The sequence below is a fragment of the Fringilla coelebs genome (genome assembly GCF_963513975.1).
Source record: "Fringilla coelebs genome assembly, chromosome: 3".
NCBI classification, from domain to species: Eukaryota; Metazoa; Chordata; class Aves; order Passeriformes; family Fringillidae; genus Fringilla; species Fringilla coelebs.
In genome coordinates, this window is record NC_140030.1 from 26,252,773 (window position 1) to 26,278,179 (window position 25,407).

Sequence of the window (25,407 nt, forward strand, 5' to 3'; positions counted from 1 at the left end):
ATTCTCCACAGCCTTTTTCCTTATGTAGTTATTGGACACCCATGGAAAGTTTTACACAGTGATCAATAAAACACAAATTGAAATTAATGAGGGTCTATGAGTGCAAAATCACACTTAACAGTCTCAAACTCACTTTTTCACTGTTTTCAAAAATTATGTATAGTCACATTAAAATGTTACCAAAACATTTCAGATAATAGTTACATTCTGATAATCAGCAATTCCCAGCTATTATGTGGAGTGGGCATCCAGAAAATTCAGCCTCTGAGACATAATTAAATGGAAAGGGTATTATTCACATTTTTGCTTCACTGCTGTTGTTATTTATAGTTTGCATTCTGTTTTTGGTACCTGGTACCAAATTCAAGATCAGGCTACTTCTGTTCTCAGGTAACATGTAAGTATACAAGAATCAGTCTCTGCCCAGAAAAATCTGCAAACTTCATGAACTCCACTAGATTGCATTTCTTCAATCTGCAGTGAAACCAAACAGAAAATGTAACACTTTCTCTGTTGATAGCTTGTAGTTGTTGTTACTTCTGCTTTTTTTTCCCTGGACACTGTGTGAGATAGACTCTTGTAAAATGAACAGAAGCAGGCAAGAAGCTCAATATTGCTATAATTATAACATTACTGCTCTGGCCATTTTCCATATTGGATTACTGTTTTAAAAATATTAGTTTACACTTGAGAGACAAGCTTAGTTGACAGTGGATTGTAAGTAGAAATATTTCAGAAGTGCAAGAGAGATAAACAAGCAATCTATAAAAATTATTTTCTTAACCTAATTTTAACTTTGTTCACAAACAGCCTGTAATCAGATTTTTAATTTCTTGAACTCAATAGCTATCCATAACTATTACTGGAATAATTTCTGAGAATAATAGTAATAATAATTTCTGCTTTCTATCTCACTCAAGGACACTGACTGCATGTATCCAATAACTGACAGTCAAGCTGTTTTGACTTGGGTCATGTCATCCCCTGAATGGCTAGGGATAGCTCTCGGAGTTTTTGATTACAAATATCCATTTATTTGGTTTTGCTTTTTCCTTTTTTTAAACTAAAAATGTAACTATAATTGTGTGCATTAAGTTTAGTCAGAAGTCATTCGTGTAAGTGAATTACAATGACACCAGTATCTTGGAGAGATGAAATTCATTTGCTAAAGCAGTTGCAAAAATGGACATAAGAATAACATGAATGAAATTAAGTTAACACTTCAATGAAGACTTTTCTCAATGCCAACCAAGCTCTACAGGACACAACAACTGTTAAGACTTCTCAGATAATGGAAACCATCCAGCTGCTTGAAAATTAATTATCTAAATATACAAGCCCTCCTATTGAAATGGTGTAAGAAATAAACAGGAAGAATACATAATTTATTTGTAGAACACAATATTAATTCTGTACTATTTTGCAATTATTTTAGTAGCCAATTAATGAAATGACAGGATTACGTAAGGTGAAGTAAAGCACTGCAGCATCAGGGTTAAAGCATTTATCCAGTCATAGCTACAAAGCTTATGAAGAAATGACTTGCACTGCTCTGAACAGACACACGACATACCACCCAGCTCTGGCAGACAGCCATATGAAAAAGTAATTTTAGAAGCTGCATTTTGGCATATTGCCTGCTTTCCTGGCTAGAAGAGGGTGTTGGACTAGTGAGTGGCGCTAAAAGAAAAGGAACACAAGGACTCCTATCTTCCGCCAGCAGATAAGATGCTAATACTTCTTCCTGATAGGTTTTTGCAAACCAAAGTAGCTGCCTCCAAAGGTTAGCTTTAAAAGGAGGCCAATCCAAAGGCCAGTAACTTATCAACAGCAATCCTGCTTTCAGTGATCACTGATGAGGGCCTTGAGCTCTTACCCATCAACATAACATCCAGCAGAACACAAGACTTGCAAGAGCAGGTAAAAAATTCATTGCTACATTATTGGTGTTGTATGTTTTTATTTGAGAAAGAAATATACAATCATAGAGATAATAAGGATGTGAGATAAAAATCCTGCAGTGAACATTCTGAACTGAAATACACTATCAACAGAATACTAAGTTAATACACAAACAATCATAAAATAAGAAACAATCTGCATTACAACTATAAAAAGGAAGTAATTTGTTACACACTGCGTATTTGATGTCTGTGAGCACAATACTTAACACACTCCTGAAAACACGAAATTCATAGCACAATACATGATTGTCATCTTAATTCTCCAACTTTATTTCCCTGAATAGAACATCCTTTTCGTAGATTTGAACCAAAATGGCATTTCAAATTATTTGCCAACTCATATTGAAAAGTGTTTTGAAGAATATGTAAGTGAATAAAACTTATTTCTCACTATGAAATACCAGACTTAAACTCATATTTTGTGGGCTAAACCGCTTATCCATTCATCTGCTTTATTTTAAACCTCTTTAAATAGTCACTATAATTTATTATAGGCATTTAGTTGTAGACATTTTCCTCTGTTTTACAGCAAAATAAACAATGGGTGATAATTTTAAAAAATATGTGATAGATTATGGCTTTACAAACATGATGCTCTTTTTTTTAAAATTACTGAACTACAGAGAGAGGTAGTTCGATTTGCATTATGGCCAACTGAGAAGGAAGCAATCAGCAAATGCATTCAGCATAAATAATACTTGTTTATATAATTTTATAGTTCTCAGACTGTTCCTGGAAAATACAGTGATCATGAGCTCTAGAAACCACTGACTCTCTTGGCAGTGCTAATTGGAAACAAAACACCATTATCTATCATTAGCATTCATTACTTTCAAGCAACATGAAGTGTAATTTACTTAAAGTACGTGCACCCATCTGAAAGCAGGATGCAATGCATTTTATAAAGCAGACAGGATTAACTCATTACCAACTTTTCAGCTTTTACTTCACTATACTTTAACACTATATTTCTGAAACATTGAGGTCTCAATGTACTATGACCAACACTTTAGGAACCTTCTACAGGTAGCACTCATAAAAAAAATTTATATACACAGTATATTAGAAGTAGTTTAATTTGGTTCGTATATGAAAAACTCTGATGTTATTTTTCTCTATAAGAAATATTTACAACACAGATATATGACCCTGTCCTAATTCCTATTCTGTGGCCAAGGGGATTACCTATACTGGAAATTTTCATAATCTTTACCTATTTATGTGCATTGTTTTTAACTTTTCATTTTGGTTAATATTTTTGAACATGTTCATTTTAAAGATTTGAAATGAAAGTTTCCATGAATGACCTGTTCTCTCTCTTCATGTTGACAAAGCTGGATCAGTTTCCAAAACAACCCCAAACCCAAACCAGCACAAGATGCTTGTTTTGAGAGATAAGGGTCCTTTGATGCCTTCCAAGCTATATTATCTAGTGCTCCTATGGTATGATGAAGGCTCTAGTACAGAGCTGTATGATGAAAGCTCAAGTACAGAGACTGCATCTATGATGATATGAGCTCTATGATGAAGGCTCAAGTACAGAGACTATATCCAAATGGCAACCTTTAAAGCCAACAAAGACTTTTAACCTCTCATTAACTGTGACTTTTTAAAATTGGTATTAGTGCAAAAAAATGTATTCCAGTTTGACTGTGTCAATACCCATGGGAAGCCACACAGCTTGCTCAAAAGCCTGTAGAGAACAGCCCTTTAAAGTGGTTTAGGCTGAGAAACACAAACAACAGTGTTAAGACTGAAGCCACAGAAGCTGACTCTTGGGTCAACAGGCTACCCAAGGGAAGCGTGATGTTCACCACTCAGAGGTCACTGGGGTTAGGTACAGGAAAACATGACATTAATGAACAGAGTGCATTAGCCTTTGACCAGTCTCTTCCTGCACCTGCAGGAAGCTGCTGGCAAGAGACCCTGCGTTATCAACATTACCATCTGGCTCCCTGGCTGCTCTTACAGCTGCAGCAACACAAGGCAGCAGAACAGTGCAAGAACTGAAGAACAGCAGTACTTCGTGTTCCCTTGTGCTCTTTGGTTGTGCGTGGGGTTTTTTTGTTTTGTTCTTCCTCTCTCTCTTTTTGTTCTTCAGGGTTTTTTTTGAGGAAGGATGCATCTAAGCTTTTATTCTCAAATGTGGGTGCAGACATACAATGTACTCTCTAAAGCCAAAACAGAAAGGTACAAGAAAGAGCTTATCTTCTTTAAACGTTGCTAACGAGTGAATCTGTACCGAAGTGTGTTCTGTAGTCTATCCTAAAAGACCCTAAGAAATGGAAAGTCTTTGAGAAAGACCGGTTAATTTAGATTTAGAAGAGAATATTTTCCTGTAAAAACACTTTTTTTCTTACCTAATGGTACTTTTAAACTGGTAGAATATATGTTAGAATAAGAGTACTTTATTGGGAAATGTTTGGGAAGAAGCCAGCCAATTTAGAGGCTTTTGATAAATCCCTGGAACTATAACTCTGCCGTTAGATAATGATTAGGCTTCTTTTGTGAAATACATGAACTGATTCAAACCAGAGGTTCAGCTGATGAAGTTCCACAGTTCAGACTCATAATGAAATAGGCTAAAAACTTGTACACTAGTCTTTGAAGAAGTAGAAATAATTTGAGGTACCTTCCATCTTCGTAGAGATCAACAATGTGAGAGTGAACCAATATAGTCATTTGGGATTGGAAATTTCTGAGGAGGGATTCTCAGCCTTTGACAGTTTGCAATTAGCATCTACATGGGTACAAATAAATGAACCTTTATCACTTCTTAGAGATATATCCCAGTCAGGGTTACATTTAGACAAGATTCTTGAGTCAAGCTAATGCCCAGGATAGCTCACAAGGACCCCGAAAAATGGGAATTAATATTTTAGAAGTGGTATTCAATATTTTAGACAAGTCTCTTTTTCACATCCTCAAATGGATCCTGTGGATTCTTGGTCTAAAATTATCTCCTTCTTTCCTTATATAATTTCTATTCAGTAATCTTTGGCATTTCCAACTTCCAACTCAATAAGTGGTACAATCAAATATTCAGTTCCTGTGCTAACAGGATGCAGTCTAATGTTACTGCAGGTGCTTTATGTAAGACTGTGTTTGTAAAGCTTCTCCCTCCTACACGAGGGAGGGAGCCAGAAGGATTTAACACACAGTTGGCTGTGAAAGAAAAGCTGTTTATACAAAGCAGTATACTTCTGCCTGGAAGAGAGGTGAGCAAGATCTGCATTCACATGAATTACAATATATGAAACTTTTACAAAATAATATCTCATAGTGGAAATATGTGAATAAAGAGATAATCTTTCTAGGAATCTGAAATTTACTGGAACATTTTTATTTAAAAGAGCATTGTATCTATAGTGAAGATGACAAATCTTTTGAATAAAGGAACTTACAAGATTCAGTCTTATACCACATATATAGTCCTTTACTCAATATTTCTTTGGAACTAATGAAATATGGTGAGCATTTTAGTGGATAAGGGCTCCCTTTTTCTGAAAACTCAATTTTGATTGTATCCAATATTTTTAACAGAGGATAATATCTCCATTAACATACTCCTGGATTTATTTAGTACCTTACAACATGCCTGAAGTTAAACTAGATTCAACTGTCTCCAGCATTTTTGTATGTTTGATTTTGTGCTACTGAAAATATGAATTTAAAACTATTACAAACAATGAAAGCAGTAAAGTTATACAAGCATAGGATTGGAGAGCCAACATAATTGCAAGATGACTTTGGTTTCTGAACTTTTTGCAAAGTATGAAATACAAACCAATCTGCCATTTAATTTCACATGTCAGTTTCTATTTATCTATTCTACATTCCACTGTCATTTTCTATAGATACAGAATTATGACTAACTATTTCAGCATATAATACCAAATGTCTGCAGAAACAGTATTTGCAAAGGGAATGATGCAGCATTTTCAGAATCCTAGACAGTTTTAGAGGAAAAACTTTTCTCTAGTTCAGACTAGTGAAATTTGACTCAACTTTGCTCATCGAATCAAATAAATGAGAAGTGGCATTTGAAAACAGTTTCTGATGATGAATGCCAGAAGTAGATTGCTGTGAAGATACATAAAATGTCATATTCTAGGCTTCCTGCCTTGATTGATTTCAACAGATTGGAAATAAAATACAGGGAAATCTTTATTTATGGACAGGCGGATATAAGCACATAGCCAAAATGAAATATGACAAAATATAAATACAATGCACAGTGCTTAAAAAGTGAAAGAGTGAAAGAGTGAGTAGTAGAGAAAATAATAATGAATATCACATTTTGAAAAGAATCAGTGTAACTATTTTACCTATTGCAGCCTCTACTATATTTATGTGTTTATGTATTTTAGTACATAGTAATATTTTGATAGATAGAAGTGCGCAAACCTCTGTTTATATCATTAAAACATTTAATTATGTGATAATCTACTAATTCAAATAATGATTATTCCCAGTCTTGTCTAACCATTATTTTTAAACTAAGGACAAAATTCTTTCATTTAACTATGGATACTTCACAACTAATCTGCTGGAATTTTTCATAAAGCAAGTAGCTGAAAACAGTGGGATAGAACTTCTGAATAGAGTTCACCAAGGAACATGTACACCCAGCTGAACCTTGTACTGCTGTCTTTACAAGTGTACTAGTTTTTTAGTTTACTTGCACCACTGCTTTGAGAAACTCATCATTGGAAACAGATGTACATACAGTACCTTGATATCTGGAGGTCAAGCAAGGATAACTAGGATGAACTGGAGCTCATGCAAATATATCCTGCTGATGCAAACAATTCTTTCAGATACAACTGAATAAAATACTTGTCCTAAGTAAATTTTCAGCATGGCTGTGCACTGATGTGATTGTACTGCAAGCCACATAGGTGAAATGGATTGAGTCCATGTTGTACTCCTGCATATCAGATCAGAAATAAGTAAGTGATTCCTAAACTCTACTACTAGCAGCCCACACAGCAGAAAAAAGAAGCTCTAAACATAAGCTTTATAGTAGATCACATGAGCTTTGAAATAGAAACATTAACCAGGGAAAACAGTTTCTTTTCAAAGTCAATAACTTGTCATGTATTCAACTTGAGTGGCTGAATATGCTCTTGAAATTTTCTGTGGGTATGAGTAATTAGAAGAATGTAGCATTTATTGCAGGCTGAATGGATAGGTATTGCTACAAACAGTTACTAGGATAAAACTACACTGATATGGCCATAGTATCTATTTTCCTTAGCAGCATAGTGGGCATAGGCAGCATTTTTGTCCTTTTACTTCAGTTCCTAGTATTGAGAAACAGATGCCCAAGTGAACTTAGCACATAACAGTGCAGCTTTAGGTATTATTGTACCTTTTGAATTAAACACAATTCCGTGTGGTGAAAGGTATCAGTCAACTTTTCTCTGTCACTGCACTTTTTTTTCTTCTTCAGTCCTCTAAGATAATTCCATTTTAGCAATTATAAACACAATGTTTGTCAGTCTTCAAATCTTGCAAGAACTACTCAGAATTTATTCCAGATATACTAGTGCCATTTTTCTTTATGTTTAAGCTTAGGATTCTGAACTATCACTAGCATCTTAGAGGGGAAATTTGGAGATGACATGGCCTATAATATGCAATTCCAATCAGAAACAGAAGTTTGTTTATTTCTCAGCAGGATGGGTTTGAAGTGTGAGTTTGACAGACCAAAAAGAAGTTCTTTGACCAAAATGATCAGCATACCAGCATGAAATGTCTGCCCAGAGGACTCCTGCCTAAAGCATTACATAACTTATTTGTAAGATTAACAGTAAATATTTTGCCAAGAGTTGCTTCAAGGTCCTAAAATTGGGTTACTGTTATTATTATTAGTGAGGCTGGGTGCAGACAGGCATGAGAAATGCTTTTTACCTGTGTCATCTTGCAGTCACAGCAAGGATGACAACATGCCATCACAAGGCCTATACTGCTGTGGGATGGAATCTGTAACAGCAACGTTGTGCACTATTTTCATCTGTCTTTTATCACTGAATTATTTATTCTTCTTGTCAGTATGTTATGGCTTTCCTGATATTTACAAGTCTATTTACAGCCTGAGGTGGGAGTCATCAGCCCTTCTTGCTTTAGACAGCACACACTGGCAACTAATATAGCTGCTGAACTATGTTCATACAGAAAAAAGGCAGAATAAAAAGCCAGGCAGCCAGACCTGAAAGTCATTGCCAATATACCATCTACCTGTTCACAAAAACCAGAATGGATCAATGGATGACTGCTCATGCCAGGCCTTGTGGAGCAGGGAAATAATATCAAACAAATTTTAAGCTTCATTGATAATCCTTGGCTTCCTTTGCTCCTCCCTGTTAGAGATGACTGTTTACACTACATATGGCTGGGTAAGTTGGGCACAAGTGAATTAAAGAGAATATACCCTTCCTGCTCCATCCCATGACCGGACAGTCAGTCCCAGCTGTCCTTGGTATCTCATTTGGCTGTGAGACATGGTATCTTTGAAATGAACCTGTTGGTGCTGGCAGAGACACAAAGGTTAATGGAGATGACTGCAGATGTGGTAGCAGAGCTGAAGATGGCTCTGTTGGCCATCATGATTCATCAGCAAATGATCCATTTTCACCAAATTATTCTGCTGGTCTTGGCTGCGAAGTCTGGCCCCACTTTGCACGTGGGACAGTCTGATCCCTAACAACCTCTGAGTAACCAGAGGCTGATCTTCTACATCTCCTGACAAAACTTAGCATCCTTTTCTTCTGGTGACCTAGTGAGCTCAGCCCATGAATCCTGGACAGTGGTGACAGATCGACAGACTTAAAAGTTCCTGGTAAGAAAATCAAAAAGTGCATTACATTTTGGAAGCTAATAGGATTCTCCTACACTTTCTGTGTGTTACAGCTGAGTTGGAAATTAACACTTCTACCATTTTGTATATTGTGCCTACATTTTTTAAAATAAAGTTGCCAGACTAGAGGTTTGAGAGGTACATCTAGCTGGCAGAAAAGTTTTGAGTGTCCTCTGCCTTACTTTCAAGTACGCAGAGAATAGTGTATGAACTTAAAAACTACCGAATATCTCTTGGAGTGTCTGGACAGTCAGATATTCTTATCAAGAGCCATCTTCACTTTATATGGAAGGGAGGGGAAGGAGGGGAAGAGAGAGGAAAACAAGGTCATCAAGAAATTCAAATTACAGTGCATTATTGCCATGGGAAGTATGTTAGATATGGTGTCTTCTCCTGCCCACTGATATGGTTGTTTCCTTGTTCTTTTTGCTATTTGACAAAGCATTCACTGTAATTACATTAAAAACTGCATTTTGACACCTGTGTGAAAAAAATTCTAAAATGAGCAGGGCTTCTAAACGTTCTCAGAAAATGTGAGTCTTTCACAGAATCTTGCAAATAATGCTTACAGACTTAGTTGGGAAGGACAGACAGTTCATTTAAATTTGTCCTGAGGTTCCATCTTGTGTTCTGGGTTGTCATTGCGGGACCAGAACATAAGGAGGGAAAAAGTGACTTTATAAATACATCTTCTGCTATTTAAAAAGCAAGACATATCTGCATGTAATATAGACTGTCATAACCCATAATTCTCTTATTTCTAAAATAAGTCTCCCCATCTCAATAAGGTACAGGTGGCACTTACCATAGAGTCCTGCTATTCTCTCTCTTCAAGTTGCTTCTTTGCTCCATTTCAAAGGGTGCTTGAGATGCCTCTTAGCTTGTTCAGACATGCAGACTTACTGTGGGTTTCATTCCAGCCTGATTCTGAGACTGTCATGACCTCTTCCACAGGTGACCCCATCCCCCTAGTTTCAGCCTAAAAATCAGACTGTTGTCATGAAGGACAGACAGAGTTTTCTGTCTGGAGAAGTTAATCAGGTAAGTCCATAAGAGAAGGACCTATACCAAGTGTATTGTTGGACCTGCAACACCATCCCTGACTTTTAGTATCAATTTTTAGATAGTTCTGAACTAAAGTACTGCGGCTGCATTTCTCTTCACAGAGAAAAACAAGGCACAACTTCCCAAAGATATTTTCTGGGAATTGCAGCGAGGAACTTCAGAGAAAGAAAAGAACAATTCTTATCTCATTTGCTGCGCCTATGTTTGTGCCAAAGTAGAATGCAATATGGAGATTGCTTACCCAAAGTGATGGTGCTTTGTTTCCTTGGCCTATCAGGGCCAAGCACGTGTGCAGACTGTCAGTCAGCAGACAGTCACAAGATTCTGGTCAGTTAAGTGCTTGTGTAGATTCAGTTTAGACGTAGTATAATATAGTATAGAATTATATAGTATAATAAACTAATTAATTACCCTTCTGATTACAATGGAGTCCTCCTCATCATTTTCTGCCTGTGTTGGGGGTGGCCCTGCTTTTACTATAAAGTACAGCATCTGAATGGTCTTAGGGATTGGTAATTGTGGTGCTCCTTCTACTAAACCATAACCCTATGTTGTAGCACTGTGCATGTGGATACTGTGCTCATTTTCTCTGCTATTGGCAGAGCTTAGTTTGCAAAATTCTAAATCAGACATCCTGGACAGCAAAGTACTAAAGCTCCCTAAACGAAGTATATGTGGGCAGAAAGACTCTAGCAAATGGGAAGTAGATAGAGGGTATGGAAGACAAAGGCAGGGGTAACAGGGGTGGTGGTGGCAGGCTGCCCAAACTCTATCTTCACTCTGTGCATGGGGTGAGCAGGGGAACAAGGGGAATTTGCTATGAGCTCTGCTCTAAAGCACACCAAAGTCAGCCTGAGCTCAGACCATACACCCTGTCAGTTCATGACCCTCCACCCCAACATGCTCTTTTTGAAGCAATGAAGAGAATAAGGCTTGGCCAACATGCACAGCAAGACAGACAGTTGGACAAAACTGTGTACCACTCTTAAGAAATTCCACACTGAGTCCCTAATAAGCCATAAAAAACAATGGGAAACTCTGTCCTTAACATGAACAGAAATCTTGGTGCTCTGCATTAAGCCACTAACTACAATTGCTTCTCATCTCATGCTTTAGAATTTCAGTCATTCCCTGCAGAGGGAAATAATGATAATTTCCTGCCTGAGCACAGACATTGTTGGCAAATTTTTGTTAATTTTTTTTCCTTAAATGACACAGTGGATGAGATGAGTAAGTACTTTGGAGCAGTACTACTTATATTCTTTGCTAGGTGTGCACATGGTATGACTCATATGACTGGGTTATACTAATAAGCAAGATCTGAGACTTGGAGAAAACATTTTGAAATACGCATCTCACAAACATTTTGGGTACGCTATTTCATCGTATTGCATTATTTTTATTTTTTGCTCACTAAGCAGGCATTTCTATGAAGGTAAATGGCCAATAACATGCAGAAATACAAATTGTGTATTTAATGGTCCATTTGTTCTTTAAATCTTTGAAACAAGAAGCATGGTGCTCTGAAAGTGCTCTCTTTGAAATCAATGGGCTACTTGAGGCATTAAGTGCCACTCAGCATGGGTAAGTATGACCACATGTCTTGTCATATATTTCAAAAGGAAATATTTTAGTTGCAGATTTTAAACAGATTAGGTATCCTGGAGGTACCTCCAATTAGTAGAAAACATATCTGATGACTAAACTTAATAGCTGTTTAATTGACTAAATTACGTGACTATAAATTTTCTCTCTTGTACCAAATTATCACTACTAGTTCTAGCTGCATTATAATCCACTCCTCATAAAGTTGATATATTTGTCATTTAGTTGCCTGGGACATCAAGTTGCAAAGAAATTACAGGTTAATTCAGATGTTATAAAGCAATGTCATATCAAGATATTTCCAACTAATTATTGTTTTTACATCAGAAGCAATATCTCCTGTGACAATTCACTCTTGTAGCAAAAAAGGAACTGAATTGTTTTAAAAAAAATTGAAGTACATTTGACAACAAGAATACCTACCTACACAATGACATGACGTGACTGGTGCAGCTAGTAAAGTATAATTACTTGAAAGTGTTAAAGTATACTTGATGGGGTTCACATTTAGGTGTGACAAATCCTTTTAAATATACTTCACTGGATATAAAAATACTTATAAAGTATTTTTTATCCACTGAAGTATCACTCACTACAGCAGTTCTGAAGCTGAACATAATTCTGACAGACATCTACATCAGCAAAGCATTCAGTGAAAAAGATGGCTAAACAGAAAAACCAAGTTAAAGGTCCTCTGGCCTTAGGAGTGTAGAACTCTCTGTGTATACATCGCTTTCCTGCTCAGTGAGAAACACAATAATGTAGTTAAAATCTGTGCCTTACTTGTTAAAATTTCATTTGCCTTTCCACAACCTTACGAATACTTCCAGCAGTGCATAAGACCACTTTCTGAATAACTGGTTGAAAGACTCTGTTATCCTTTAGCTTAAAGGTGAGAAAGATGCCATTTCATACTTAATAAACATGCATGGACTGTTCAATTAATGGCTGAGTGTGTGAGGTGTATGTATATAAAAAAGGGATAATTTTTGTTGCCTCATCTTATTCACACAAATCAATATAAGATGTGAACGTAGCCATTTCCTATTATTCCACATCACAAGGACAAAAAAAAGTTTCCAAACTTATAAATTCTGGGAGTTGCTTAGAAAATAACTGCTTGAAAACAGATAGCTTCAGCCTTACTTCTGGCATGTAATTCCCTTCTATAGTTTACCTTGATGGTGGATGCCAACCAGAAACAGGCTACCATCACAAATATTTTTTAACTTTCTGGTTGTTCTCAAAACATTGTAAAAGCCATAAGTATGAGATACCCTTCACAACTTATCATCAGTAAAGGACAAAAAAAAGGGGACAAATAAGTTCAGAATAACATCTAATAAGAAAATGATATAACCGCTTGTAAAAAAAAATACACTTCATTTGCACCAATTTTAAAAGCATAGCTGCTTACATTTTTACATCATGTGAATCTCTGTGTATAAATCTGGACTGCCATCATTACTTTTGACTTCAAAAGTACGCAGTGATTTTGTAAAATTTAATGCGAAAAATAAACCAGGAAATTTACATGAAAAACTAAGGTAAAAAAGTGTACTTTGGAGAAATAACAAAAGCACAAATTCTTACCTTTGTGTTTGGGTGGCATAACTGTTATCATATGCCTCATAGCTTGGATCATCATATTCACCCCCATATCCATCATCGTATCCCTAAGGGGAAAACAGAACACCACAGCTTAGAAGAGTGATAAATCAAAGCATATTATCAAGCTGTAAAAATAAATTGCATCAACATGGGCATGTCATGTTTGCCCACGATAATGTGAAACACGCAGTCGACTGAAGAGAATGGTGAATCGTGAAGAGCAACCTGTACATTGCAAGAATAAAGAAATCAGTCACTCATTTAAGAACTCAGCTTATTCCCTGATAAACTGTGGTGCATTGTCCAAACCACAGTGCTTCAGTGGGATCTGTGTGGAATACTGATGAATGAATAATAAAACCAACAATTTCTGAGCAGATTGTTACATAAATAGTCCTATAAATACCTACAGGTGAAATGCACAAATGGCAGGTCAAAGATACTGACTGTTCTACACTATTAAGAATGGTGTTGTGATAAAATCTTAATATTCAGTATATTGAAAAAATGCAAACCAGCAAAACAGAACACAGCAAGCTATGAGAAACAGTATCTGACGAGCAAGTAATGGCATATGACTTTTAAAAATAATGCAGAGTAAGCCTCTTTAATTTCACTGAGCATCTTACTCTTTTTAAATTAACAAATTAACCAACAATTTAGTACAGGTTCCTCCCATCTAGCTTAAAGTTACCAGTGAAGAGCTCAGAGAGATGAGCAGTTCACCTAAGACAGAGAGACACGTGACTTTAGAAGGTGGTTCAGCTCATCTAATGCCTGAATTTTCCACTGAGAGAGTCACTGACAATTGTGATCCATTGTAGCTGTCTCTGGACCAAAGAGTGCTCAGGAACTACACAATAAATAAATAAAGATATAATCCAAGGGATGACTTTTGATATGCTCTTTTCATATGACAGGACAACAGAGTGTGTAAGAAATGCTGTATGGGAATTATTTTTTTTAATTTCTCTGTGATTTTTGGGAGCCAGTATTTGTAGTTAAATTGCAACAAAACATTTTGCTGTCTAAAAAAACCCCACCTTTCTGTTAAGGGAAATGCTAAAGGAAATAGTGGACTTAAAAAAACTTTGACTTGATATTAGTTACAGAAAAAGGCAATTTTTCCTCCCACAAGCTATGCAAAGTTTATTCGGGTTGGGGGAGAAGGGACAGCATGAGGGAGACCAAAATAACAACAGTCCAACAAACAATCACTCTAGTACACTATCATAATCACCCAAGGTACAGTTAGTTTGGTACTTTATTATTTCTGCTAATTAAACTCCCCAGTGGTATTAAATAAGACTTCGCAGGCATTCCTAAACTCAAGAAAGCATTCTATGGAGGAAGCATTCAGTTGTTTCCTTAGGTCAAGCATATAAAATCTGCCTGTTCCTCGGAGCTACCCAGCAGTGAGGGTAAGTGTGGATTCCAGATGGGAGGTTTCATCCCTGCGGTGCTCCAAGTCCTGAAGGAAGGACAGGACTCTGCATTGTGATTTTACTGTGTCAGCTGTAGTAAGGTAAAGCCTTTTAGAGCAGAAGGGATTGTCCATTTTCAAACTGAAATGCCTTCTCCCAGAATCTGAAGTCCACACAAACCCCAACATATTCCATTTTGGGTGGTAGTGCACCGTTTTGACTTGTCTGCATTAGTATGAACTCATAGTAAAAAGTACAGCTAAAAACATATCCCTGCAGATGACAGTGATATATTTAACATTATATAGCTAAATACACTACATTTAACATTATATAGTAAAAAGTACAGCTCAAAACATATCCCTGCAGATGACAGTGATATATTTAAGGTTATATAGCTTGCTTCAGTAGGCAGGATGAGAGAAACAGTGCACCCCAGGAGACAGATGTTAGTTACATTGACTAGGATGCTACTGGGTGGGATCCTGCTACTGCGAAGAGGAGGGTGATGGGAGTTCCTGTATAAAGTCAAATAGCTAGAGGACAGACATTTCAGCCTGCTTACCCAACCATCTGAAAGAACAGGAAAGGCAACAATTACAAATTAGCTCCCTCAGTTTCTTGATGCCTGAGGTGGATCAACGTTCAGCATCAGCAGGGCAGAGAACACTTGTTAATATTTGACACCTCTGTGGGTTCACGTTACAGACTTTAACAGTCTCGCTCAAGGCTCAGAGCAGTTCAATACAGTGCAAATGGTTCAAGTGGAATGGTTGGAAAACAAAGTAAAAAAGCACAATGTACCTTTAATGAACAGAAAGTATTTTCTGGATAATATTCTTTTATTTGCGCCAATCTGTATGAAAATTATCTTCTAATTTATAGAAAGTTTAATACAATGTACCCAAACACCCACCACACCTTTAGGTATCTAGAACTGAGACTCAAAATAGGTCCTTTCACATCCTTCAAGTGTATTAAACTCACTGAGCAGGTTTCTCCTCTTTAACCATCAGATCCTCAGAATCCACATCTTTAATGTTTGAAAATACTTCTTGGTCAGGTACTTTGAGAGATGAAGCACCCAGCTCCCACCAAACCCAGCTGAGATCAGAAGTTGTGAGTCTGAGGGTGTCCAAATTCATGTATTCTGCTCTATGTGTGATGAGGATAGTGCTCCAAAACCCAGGATGCCCTCCCCAAATGCAGTGTAACTTTTTACTCAGCACTAGAGTCAGCATTCATGCACTTTTTAGGTCTATTAGTGTGCTTCTGCAAAAACCAACCAACCAACCCAACTTTTCCTGTATAGAAGTCATTTTATCCCATAATAACTGCCACCACCCTTCAGAAGAAAAAGCCTCCTACAATGAACTGAGAAATATGCAATGGGCAGCTATTAGAAATATTTAAACTGATAGCCATTTCTAGGCTAGGTTTTTATGCCAGCCTACCTTTATCTCAGGTATTTCTTAATAAAACAACTTTCCAAAACATAAAAAAAAACTCAACAAACCTCTTTACTTTGTGTCAAGGGAAAGGACAGTGAGTCTTCCAGTGACTAGGGTTTCTTCTGGCCCTACAATGATACATCTTAGATGCGAGATAAAAGAACAGAAATACACATTTGAAGCTGCAGTGACACTAAGAATGTTTATTAACAATTTTAAGGAGTTTTGGTATTGTTTAGTTAAAAAATAATAAAAAAAACCCTGATAAGTAAAAAAATTAAAATAGAGCTCAATATAAAAAAACCCACCAAACTATGTGAAAATGAGCTTTTCTAAGTATTTACCTCCCTCACAGAAGGGAAGACTGGAAAAACTCTTAGGAGAATCTCAGAACTGCATCTGAAATTAGCATTTGCAAGGCTCACTTCAGGAGGAAATACTCCCTACTCCACTACTGATAATGAAAATCGCAGTCAGTGGAAAAAGGAGTGTAGAAGCAAAAGAGACGTAATTGCAAAAAGGCTTATATTCTACTGCCTGAGAAAAAGTTAAGTACCAATTTGATTTAGCACTCAAGAGACTATTGAGAAGAATTTATTTTATTTATTTAGATTTACTCAAATCCTCTTCTATTTTCAGATGCTGAAAAAGACATTAGAAATACAAACAAAATTTTAAGTAACATTAGTTACAAGGGTATCATAATATAACACAATCTGATGTCTTTAAACATGAATTTTCTTCTTAGTATTAAGACCTGTTTTAAACAGTAACAGACTGTACTCAAATGCACCAAGTTTAAATCACTTCTTCTCTGAATAGCCTTAGAAAATAGAATTTTCACATTTTCATGGTCTGAAAAATGGTAGGTTTCGACTCTGTGAAACCACAAAGGAAAATAAATCTAATACTTCTAATGAAAACTGTCCTGCTCACAATATTTTATGTATGTCCTCGTAATACATGAGAAAATACATTGTAAGCGAGTTGAAACTCATTTGGTTTTTATAGAAAATAGCCCAACTCTTTCTAAAGCAGCAAACTGCAAAATGGCTAGACTTTAAAATAGAAAAAAAAACCAAAACACAAACAGTAAGTCAAAATATTGGCAAACATGTGAACATGAAAAATACCTGCAGTCAGAGAACCAGAACAGCCCTTCCCACTAGCTGCATCCAGCAGTACACAAAACTTAGTCCTGTACCTCAGAGAAGGTGAAGGTGTAAATATCCACCTTGAGTTGTAACTCTTACATAAAAGCAGTTAAGGGACATTTGCACATTGTCTTAGATTGGAAATAGGAGTATTCTGTTCCTATATGTTAGAGGGTGGCACTTATCTTCTACTAACTAGGCAATTTTCTGTATCTCTTCCACAACCAATCCTCCCTTTGGGGAGAGAGCTGCTGTTAATGGGCAATTGAGCGTCACTGCATGATGGATTAAATTACATCATGCATTGTGAGAAGCTCTGCCCAGGGGGAGGAGCCAAGCATTCCTACCTGGATATAATCAGAGATTTGGAAGACCACCAGCAGCCTTTCCCACTGGATTGCCAGAGGAAGATCAGGCCTATTTGCACCACCACTGGATCGTCAGAGGAAGACTACACCTTTCTACAGAATTACTGCTTCAACAGAACCACACCTGACACTCCAGAAGGACTGCAGCCACCATTTCAATTGGACTGCTACCAACAACCTGACCCACAGGGTATCAGGTCGTATTCTGTTACTCTTATTTTGTACTACTGCATTGTTTAGTTTATATATTTTTTAAAATTTTCTTTCCTAATGAAGAACTGAATCATAAAAATTCAGAGGGAGAGCATTTACATTTTCCATTTCAGGGGGGGCTCCCGCCTTCCTTAGCAGACACCTGTCTTTTCAAACCAAGACAACAGCTTTCAGTACTTTCTTTGCCTTGCTTCCATGTTGCTGTCTCGTTCTCTTTTCTGCTGTGACTGGGCCACATTGGGGCTTTCCCACACATCCACATCATCCCAGATTAGAAAGCTAAAAGCCAGCTAAAAGTAGTCTACTGCTAAGCTAGCAGTAGATACTCATAAGTCTCACAGGGTAGAGATAAAATATTTTTAGAGGATATTTAATTCTATTGACACATATTTAAAAACATGTTGAATTACTCTTTAAATGAGAACTTTCTTTCCAATTACTATAAAGGGAGACCAGGATGGATATGCTCAATTTAAATAACTGACCTTACAGTAAGCAAGCTAGTTCACAATTATAAAAGGAAGTTATTGCTCATACTGAGAGCAGCCCTAAGGGAAAGAATTTGGAGGTGCTGGTTGATAAGAAGCTCAACTTAAGCCAGCAATGTGTGCTTGGAGTCAGAAAGCCACACATGTCCTGGGCTGCATCAAAAGCAGTGGGGCTGGCAGTGTGATGGAGGGGATTCTGCCACACCCTCCCATCCTTGTAATACCTCATCCAGAGTGCTGCATCCAGTTCTGGGCTTCCCAACATAAGAAGGACATGGACCTGTTGGAGTGAGCCCAGACAGGGGCCACCAAGATGATCAGAGGGCTGGAGACCTTCTGCTACGAAGACAGGCTGAAGGAGATGAAGTTTTACATCCTGGAGAAGGATTTGGAAAGAGCTTAGAGAACATTCCAGTACATTAAAGGGCCCCCAAGAAAGCTGGAGAGGGACTATTTACAAGGACATGTGACAGGTCAAGGGAGAAGGGCACATTATGAAGCGGGTAAGGCTCGAGTTGCCCAGAGAAGCTGTGGATGCCCATCCCTGGAAATGTTCAAGGTCCAGTTGGATGGCTCTTTGAGCAACCTGATCTAGCATGAGGAACCCCTGCCTGTGGCAGGGAGTCTGGAACTACATGATGTTTAAGGTCCCTTCCAACCCAAATCATTCTGTGATTCCATGATTCTAAGGTGGGGGGGTAGCTCAAAGTAGATACAGAAGAACACATCTCAGTGTATTAATTTTATATAATTTAGAAAAATGGCAATTTTATTCTACCAACTACAAAGAGAAGCAAAAATAGTAATTATATTTGGGTTGTTCAGTGTTGAAAACGTTTAGTTAGAGCAGATGAATCTCATTGAAGTAACTAGGAAGTTAGTCTGTTGCTGAGCAAGGATTCCCAAAATTGAAATTTATATTTAGAAATGGAAATTCTGACTAAATTATTCCATAAGTAGGTACGTCTGTTTTTATAGCTGGCCATGGATTCTTCAGCTATACCAACAGTGTCAGAAAAATGAAAAACTAGATATTATCAGGTTTGAATATGCTATATGTATGTATGTTGCAAGATTTAACAAGCATTTTGAAGATGAACTAAAAAAATCAGTAGAATGGCACTATATCCATCAAAATTATAATTAGTAGTAATAATAAAAATTAATGCTGAAATTAAAATGGGAATAGCAATCAATTGAAAAATCACAGCTCTTCGTTAGGGACTTCATAAATGCAATGTATGAACTGGAGTCTAAAGTGCTGAGACACCCAGAGTAGAAACACACATGACCTCTTAACAAGATCACTCTTCTTCACACCAGCAATGGGAAACACCTTCATAAAGGAATGGTAAAACATAAAGGGAGAAAAAAAATTACATATGCTCATATAATAATATAATTGTTTCAGTATAATTACTGTCATGGAGATTTTATAAATTCAAAGCAGAAAACATTCAGGTCCTCATATTTCAATGGAACAACTAGGGCAGTGAGAATGAGTGAAACTGAACAAGTTTAGTACCCAGATAAAGACAGGGCAGAGGACATAAAAGCGTACAGATATGAAGTGCCAAAACAGGCACAGTAAAACAGAATCTCAAATACTTCAAAAAAATTCCTCTGTTTTTTTCTAGATGTAGGCTTAATTTCCTTTTTTTCCCCCTATTTTTTGGTTTTTTTTTTTCAACTAAATGGAAAATTAATGAATAACACTTAAAAGAAATTTTGGTGTACTGAAAACCAGAACAGAATGAAAATTTAAACAAAAGTCTAATAGAAAAGATACTTTTCTTACTCCTATTTGCAAGACAGTAATAATGCTGCTGCAATTGTACTCCAGCATTCATCTGATTAGCACCCTTCTTCAAATCCTTCTGTTTGCTTTCTTTATGCCAGCCTTTTCTCAGTTCCCACTCCCCAGGAATGTCTTGCAGAAATATCTTTCTTCCAATATCAATTAAATTACCTATTTTAGTAATAAGCAGATGGAGATGAAAAATAATCCAATGCTATCTTCTTTGTGTATCTGCAGTAAGATGCATTTTTGCATTTGTCTGACTCCAAGATTCCTGAAAAAAGGGGTTTTTAATTGGTATTTTTACTGATGACGTGTACTGCTTTACATAGAACATGAGTGATAATATATTACAGTAGCAAGTTGCACTGGTGACATTCTATCACATAAATGTCATTTAAATTAAAGATTTCTTTTCCCTGTGAACTGAAATGAATGGAGTAAAAAGCAGCCTTCAGCTGCCAAGTGAGGATGGGCTGCAATACACCCACTATTGGTTTTAATATCTTTATCCTGTCTAATATTCCTCTTCACAAAGTTTCCAGCAAAGTAGATGGAGCTGGCTCTGTCCATGGAGCAGTAAGATTTAGTGGATCAGAGATAAAGAAAAAAATTACAAGTATCTGCTAAAAAGTGACAATTCTTCTGCCCAAGTTTAGTAACTTACTGATAGTTTAAAGCATCTAACTGTGTTTTGACTTGCTAGACAAAATGTTATATATGTTAAATAAACCCTATCTTAATCTAGGAAATTATATTTCTAGGCTTTGAATGCCTGGGAATGCCAAGACATTTTACTTTTTATTTTCCAGCCCTTGAAAACCGGATAGTCCATCTAAGAGCTTTTAAATGCTCAAGTAAATGCTGTGGTAGGGAGGAGCAGAAATGCTTTCACAGGTGCTTAACACCTTAATCAGCATTTAATTTTAAACCAGATTTCACCATGATGTATTATTAATGCTGAAAGTAGGCTATTCAAATACAACCTGGCCAAATGCAAGACACTGTGCTATAGCAAATAAATCCTCAAATTTCATAAGCTGCCCATGTCTCCAAATCTACAGAATTCCCTAAAGAAGAGACTTGTAGGAGTCATGATGATTAACAGCTATACAATTTTACTGCAGCACTGAAGAAAAAAAGCTCCTCAAAAATAGTCTTATAGGTCAAAAAGAAAAGAAAAGAAAAAAGAAAAGTAGAAGAGCAAAGAAGAGAAGAGAGAAAAGAAAAGAAAAGAAAAGAAAAGAAAAGAAACAACACAGGTTAATTCTTTCTGCAATCCTACTGTTTTTGATCCACTTTTATCCTCTACTTAAATATATTTAACCATTAAGGATTCCATGAATTAGTAATTAACAAATCTTCAAGTGATCAAAACCCAAGGCAAATAAAGATTTATTTATTTATTAATCCTGAAGCTGGTCTAGATGAGTGTTCAGGGATTCCTAATTTTGGAATCTTTATATCCTAATATTTAGAAGACACCCCATGCCTTTTTCACAAATTATAGCTCTTGCTTAATCAAATTCAAAATTTGAGTTCATCACATATTTTCTGGAATCTAAATTTACAGAAAAGTATTTCTAAAAATAATTTTGGACAATGATTTTTTAATTCTCTTCTGTATGTGATTTATGCATTTTGCATAATTTTTGAGTCCATACATAAACATTTTAACTCATCCATTCATTTTTCTTACCTTATGAAAGACCATACAGGATTATTTAGAAGACATAATAATGGTACCACTTATTTAGCATTGGTTCAAGCTATCAAGCTAAACAGTATTTCATCACTACCATGATAACCACTCATTATATTTTTAAAGCTGTAACCTGAATAATGTGTTTCATATATATATATATATCTGTACACACACACACATTTGAATTAATGAAACTTTTCTTTGCACTCAGCTTTTAAGTGCTGATGCAATGAAATTTACTATGAACAAAATATTTAGCTTTTAAAAGTTATGAAAATCAGTCACTAAAGAAATAAACGTTAAGCTGATATCAGTTGCAGAAGAGATGAACTCATTGTTTTTTCTGCTTATGACAATGATTAAGCTTATTATACAAGTGTTGCTTGCACTGAATGCAGCAATGTTTGCACTGCTGCTAATCATATTTGAATGAAAATGTTCCTGAAAATTCTTCTTATCCTGCAGACTGTAAAGGAGCAAAATCCAAAGTACCTACCCACAGCATCTTCTCAACAGCAATATTTAATTTTTTAACAGATATTGTCCGATTGGGAAAAACACTTTAGCAAGGATTGAAGGTACTGCAGGCTTTTATTCTTGGATTTAAAAATTTTTTAAGAAGAATGAATACTTAACACAATCTTGTAAGGAATTATTCATAAAGGCCAGGTATAATTAAAAGAAAACATGCAGAATGTAATGGGACTTCTCATTTGTGAATATAATACTGAGCAAAACAGTAAAGAGTAGTTAATACTTACTTAGATATTTAAAGGTAATCTTTAAATTGTTATTCCCTGAAGTTTGAGCATGCAATTAGAGAAATTGGGAATGGAAAAGAACAGATCATCTATTAGAAACTCTTGTCAAATGTGATTGCTTCTTTCAGCCCTTTCTTTAGTACTTTCTCTAATCAAATGCTAAATATTGCCAGGAGTAGGGATTCCACCATTTCTCTTGGGAGACTGTCTGACAGCCTAATAGATCTTTGTGTCAGACACCTCTGCTAACTTTATCCCATATGACTAAATATATCCCACTGCACCAGTGAGATGCATTCTCACAACTCAGTATTCTCAGTGTTCTCCAATGTCTGTGTTATATTCCCTCATTTTCTTTTAAAAATTACTCAAATAAAAAGATTCAAAGTCAATGCAACCCTGACACAGACAGAGATACATTGATCAGCAGGCAGTGCAGCAACCAGTGAGGACCCACCCCCAAATCTTAATGAAAATCTCATAAATATCCTTGCCTTCACAAATAGGGTCCAGGAAATTGTTGTACTGGTTGTCTTTGACTGTAGTGGATCAAGAATGTTAAATTCTACCAGTAGTATCCTACAGTGAAAGCCTTCTATAGGAAGTGTCTATCAGCGATGATAGTCAAGCTGTCTGAATTAAATCTTTAAAGTCTGATGGAATTTTACTGCATTAAAATCCACCAAGAAAGTCTCTATAGATCTCAGAATATGACTTTCACAGCAACTCATACAATTTACTCTGCAAGCCTTTGTCCTGTGCACCAGATCAAATTTGCATGTATTTTTTAAGGTGATGGAAGTGATACAGATATAGATCACAGTTACAAAATCCCTATAAAATAGAGAATAAAAATCCTGTTACTGTGTGTGGCATATTCCAAGGCTCTGGAGCAGCCTAGCTCTCATGCAAACCAGGATGTTTTGTGATGTCAGACTGCAGCACGAAGAAAGACAAAGGAATTGTAATAGTTTCCCCTATTAAATGCTACACTCTTTCTACCATGCACTTGTAATAGCTTTGGTCTAGCTTAGCCTTTATCTGCCCATCACTCATGGTTGAAACCTCAGAAAACTGACTGGATCTTTGATCCACTAACTGACTTTAAGTGCATTAAAGGCACAGAAACTGGTAAAACTGACATACTGAAAACACAATGGTAACTCTATGCTAATTCTTTTAATGATTGCCAAGGAATAAAAAGACAGAAGGAGGAAAAGAAAAGGTATAAAAGGCCAGAAGTTCTGTTCATTTCAAAACTATACTTCTCAGGAGAGTGATGCTGACCTTTCCTGGTGCAGGCTGTCAACAAATTAAGTACTAAAAAGGATTAAAAATATTGATGGACTGCGAACCAGAACAGTACCGATTTTCATTTATCATATACAAGTAGAAGTTCACATCTAATAATGCCTCTTCTACTCTAAACACTGGGATGGAGACCAAAAGCAGAGTTCAACAACCTTCTCAAGCATGCCTAGGGCTGAATTCCCAAAGCATACAGATCATACTGGGCCATGGTCATCTACTCATCGTGTCCAACAACGTAACTGCAAATGTAATTTCTGGTTCTTCTTTTAACAATTACATTAGATAAAGAGTGACAGGCAGACTACCTGCTAAAAGAAAAAAATTCTTTGAAGAGATTTTTCTCTCGCCATAGATGTGGAGGCACAATATAAACTGCAGTGAACTTGACTGATATACCTGAAATCTTGTGTTGTTGCTGTTTTTTTGAATGAATAAATTTTACTATTATTTCTTAGATGTTCTTACTAAGATCAGAATCCATTTAGTTCCATACTTAGAATTGAAGATAATTTCTTAGATTTTCTTACTAAGATCAGAACCCATTTAGTTCCATATTTAGAATTGAAGATAATTTTTGCAATTTTAGCTCTTTCAACTATTTGAATTTTAAAGCCTACATATCAAGTCAATTTGTATTACTCTTCTACTGTTAAGTGACATAGGTTTTTTATTGTTTATTTTTATTGTTATAATTTCAGCTTTCTTTTTATTTTATTACATTTTTATATGAGGATACTTTTATTGTATAAAATATGCATTCTGATATATCATAATCAATTTAATTTCAGAATGAGAAAGTAGGGAAGTGGGATGAAAATAATTTGTTATTTGCTATTTCCTTTTAAACATTGTTTCAGCACTCTACACATTCATCTTTATCTTTCTTATGCTATGATAATACCTTGCCCTGGATAACATAAAAATCTAGGTATGTCTCAGATCTTCTTTCTTTTAAAGAACAACAATATTAACTGGAATTTTAAAATTGAATTCTTTGAAATTTGTATCAGGCCTTAGCAAGCTGAAAAGACCACAATGTCAGTTTTAGAAGTATTGAAGGGAAAACTGTTCACATCAAAATAACAAAGAGGATATATCAGTGCATGCTGTGGTAGAAAAGGAGAAGCATATGGATACATTTTTTTACTATCAGTTCAGAGAAGATGGCAGCTAACTCTTAGACTCTGCTTGAGTACTAAAAAAATCAGTGGAAGGTTACTCTCACCTTCATAGTATCACTGAGGATGGAAAAGACCTCCAAGATCACAGACTTCAACCTTTGACTAAACATCATGATGTCAATTAAACCACAGCACTAAATGCCACATCCAGTCATTCCTTGAGCAGCATCTGAGATGGTGATTCCACGGCTCCATTCCAAAGCTTGACAACCCTTTCAATGAATAATTTCTTCCTGATGTCCAACCTGAATCTCTCCTGGCACAGCTTGAGGCCATTTCCTCTTGTCCTGTCGCTGGCTGCCTGGGAGGGGAAACTGGCACACACCTGGCTCCTGTCTCCTTTCAGGCAGCTGTAGAGAATAGTAAGGTCTGGATAAACACCCCCAGCTCCCCCAGCTGCTCCTCACAGCACTTGTGCTCCAGACCCTTCCCCAGCTCCGCTGCCC

General features: G+C 36.4%; 1 protein-coding gene across 1 annotated transcript in view; it reads right to left on the reverse strand.

Annotated features, from left to right (window-relative positions):
* The window catches only part of KHDRBS2 (KH RNA binding domain containing, signal transduction associated 2), a gene marked incomplete at its 5' end in the record, with an annotated part of 311,700 nt that overhangs the window by 14,871 nt on the left and 271,422 nt on the right, over positions 1 to 25,407 (reverse strand). Inside the window, one exon of the mRNA XM_084202170.1 lies at positions 13,090 to 13,172. Within this exon, the coding sequence (XP_084058296.1) occupies positions 13,090 to 13,172 (83 nt within the window). The remainder of the gene's footprint in view (positions 1 to 13,089; positions 13,173 to 25,407) is intronic.